Here is a 2,406-nt window from a genome sequence, read left to right on the forward strand (position 1 = left end):
AGTACGTAATTCATGTATTAGATACTATAGACGAAAACAGTTATCTGGTCTGGAAAGAATGGGTTTATTTTTAAAAAAATTTGGATGTTCGTTTGTAAATATTAATGATGTTCACCGTTATTGTATCCATCCGGATGGTTAATTTATTAGACAAGATGGATGTTCATTCTGATTATATGATCTCACTTATTGATTACACGATTATCGCTACTCACAAATGTTGGATGTTCATCTTTACATATAACTGGATGTTCAGACAGTGGTCACTATAGCGTCTATTCAGGACGCTTCATGAAATCTTGGCTTAATGTCAAAATTCAAGAACTCAATGCTTAACAAATTCAAGTCATTTGACTTTGGAAAAGTAAACATAAATCTCTGGATAAAGACAGGATGTTCGTTATAGTAAGAATCTAGATGGTTATTTTCACAGAAAAAATGGATGTTCACTTTCGCTGTAACATCTGTTCAGAATGCTTCATGGAAACTCGACTCAAGTTCAAATTTCAAGAACTCAAAGCTTAACAATTTCAAGTCGTTCCACTTTGGAAAACTAAAGATAAATCCCTGAATAAAGACATAATTAGACGGATATTCATTTTAGCTAGAATATAGATGGTTCCTTTCACAGAGAAAATGGATGTTCACTTTCATGCATTTTTAAGAATGTCATGCCTGAGTGAATGAAGACCAACATATTCACAAAATTACAAAAGGTAAAAGAGGGTCCACAATGCTAAGAATCCTCCCGATTTTCATGTCAACCATAATGCTAAACTGTTGCCTAGCTCAACTTTCCACCTTCTCAATCCAACAATCATCCACCATGGACACAAATCTTGGTTCCTTCAAGGTCCCACCAGCTTCTCTCCCTGTATTCCCAGGTCTCTTCATCATGGTTCTTGCCCCCATGTACGACTACGCCATCTTCCCATTCGCAAGAAAAATAACCAAAACCAAAACCAGAATCACGCATTTACAAAGAATTGGAACAGGGTTGGTTCTTTCCATAGTGGCCATGGCAGTTGCTGCGTTAGTCGAAACAAAGAGAAAGAAAACGGCGTTGATTCATGGTCTAACGGATTCAACGGAACCTCTTCCCATAACGTTCTTGTGGGTGGCGTTACAGTACTTGTTTCTTGGCTCTGCTGATCTTTTCACTCTTGCTGGGATGATAGAGTTCTTCTTTACTGAAGCGCCATGGAGCATGAGGTCTCTTGCAACCGCCCTTTCTTGGGCTTCTCTTGCCATGGGTTATTACTCCAACACTGTTCTTGAGTCGGCAATGATGGATGTTGACTCCTCAGCAGACGGATGTTCAGCCACGTGAGGAGCGATGGAGTTCCTTCCCGCAAGGGCGTAGTTGCGACGAAGCTGGGTGCTACAGCTCCGGTCGGAGGAATCGGAGGCTCCACGTCGCACAGGAGCGGATCGGTTGGCTGCAGGTTGATTCGCGAACAGCTGGGCGGCGGCTGGGGTGGGTGGGGTCTTGTCGATTACATAATTAATTTAGATTGGGCCAAATAAACAGCCCATTGTATAGATTGTATAGATATTTCATTGTCTCCCTAGCGGGATCCTTTTTAAATATATACATAGTGCATGTTTGGGCGCCATTATTTTGTTAAAAAAAGATCTTTTTTCAATGAAAAAAGATCTTTTTTATTTTTTAACGTGTTTGGCAAATTTCTAGTAGTAAAAGTAAAAGCACTAGTAAAATAAAAAAAAAATCTTTTTTGAGAAGCTGTAATTTACATCTTTTTTTAAAAGATCTTTTTTCCTTAAAAAAAGATGTTTTTCATGTAATAAATAAACAAAAAAGTACTTTTATATTGTTATACCCAAACATAATTGATTGATAAAAAGACATTTTTACATAAGATATCCAAATATAAAATTACTTTTACTTCTCTATAAGATCTTTTAAAAAAAGATAACTCGAAAAAAGATCTTTTCTTAGAAACTCACCCAAACAAGCCCATATTATATGTTCTTATTTTAAATTTTAAATAATTTTATTATAAATAAATTTATTTCTAATTATTTAAAGTCTCAAATCTACTTTATCTTTCTATCATTTTGATTATTAGTTAACCTAATTAAATTTAGTTTTATCTCATTCTCAAATTCCAGCCGTCATCACTCATTTATTCTCTTAAATCTTCTTCTTAGTTTCAACCTTCTTTTTCTAGTGGTCATTTTTTCTTGATCAAAAGATAAATTTTAAATTCTCTATTTTTTTAAATTTAACGCTTTATGACTCTATATACCTTTCAATTTCATTGTTTCTCTTTTTGATATTTTCAATTACAAATTATAATTCAAACAATTATAGTTTAGGTATTAATCTAATTTTTTATTCTCTTTATAAATTTATATATTTTATTTTATTCTCAATTTATTAAT

General features: G+C 34.0%; 1 protein-coding gene across 1 annotated transcript; it reads left to right on the top strand.

The window, feature by feature from the left end:
- On the top strand, positions 827 to 1,330 carry LOC107627799 (protein NRT1/ PTR FAMILY 4.6-like). Its single transcript, XM_016330624.1, has one exon. It carries the CDS (start codon positions 827 to 829, stop codon positions 1,328 to 1,330), a length of 504 nt encoding a protein of 167 aa, XP_016186110.1.

Source organism: Arachis ipaensis, chromosome B02, assembly GCF_000816755.2.
Source record: "Arachis ipaensis cultivar K30076 chromosome B02, Araip1.1, whole genome shotgun sequence".
NCBI classification, from domain to species: Eukaryota; Viridiplantae; Streptophyta; class Magnoliopsida; order Fabales; family Fabaceae; genus Arachis; species Arachis ipaensis.

Bases quoted from the DNA above. Each gene is read 5' to 3' on its own strand.
- LOC107627799 (XM_016330624.1), top strand. From the start codon at position 827: ATGGACACAAATCTTGGTTCCTTCAAGGTCCCACCAGCTTCTCTCCCT.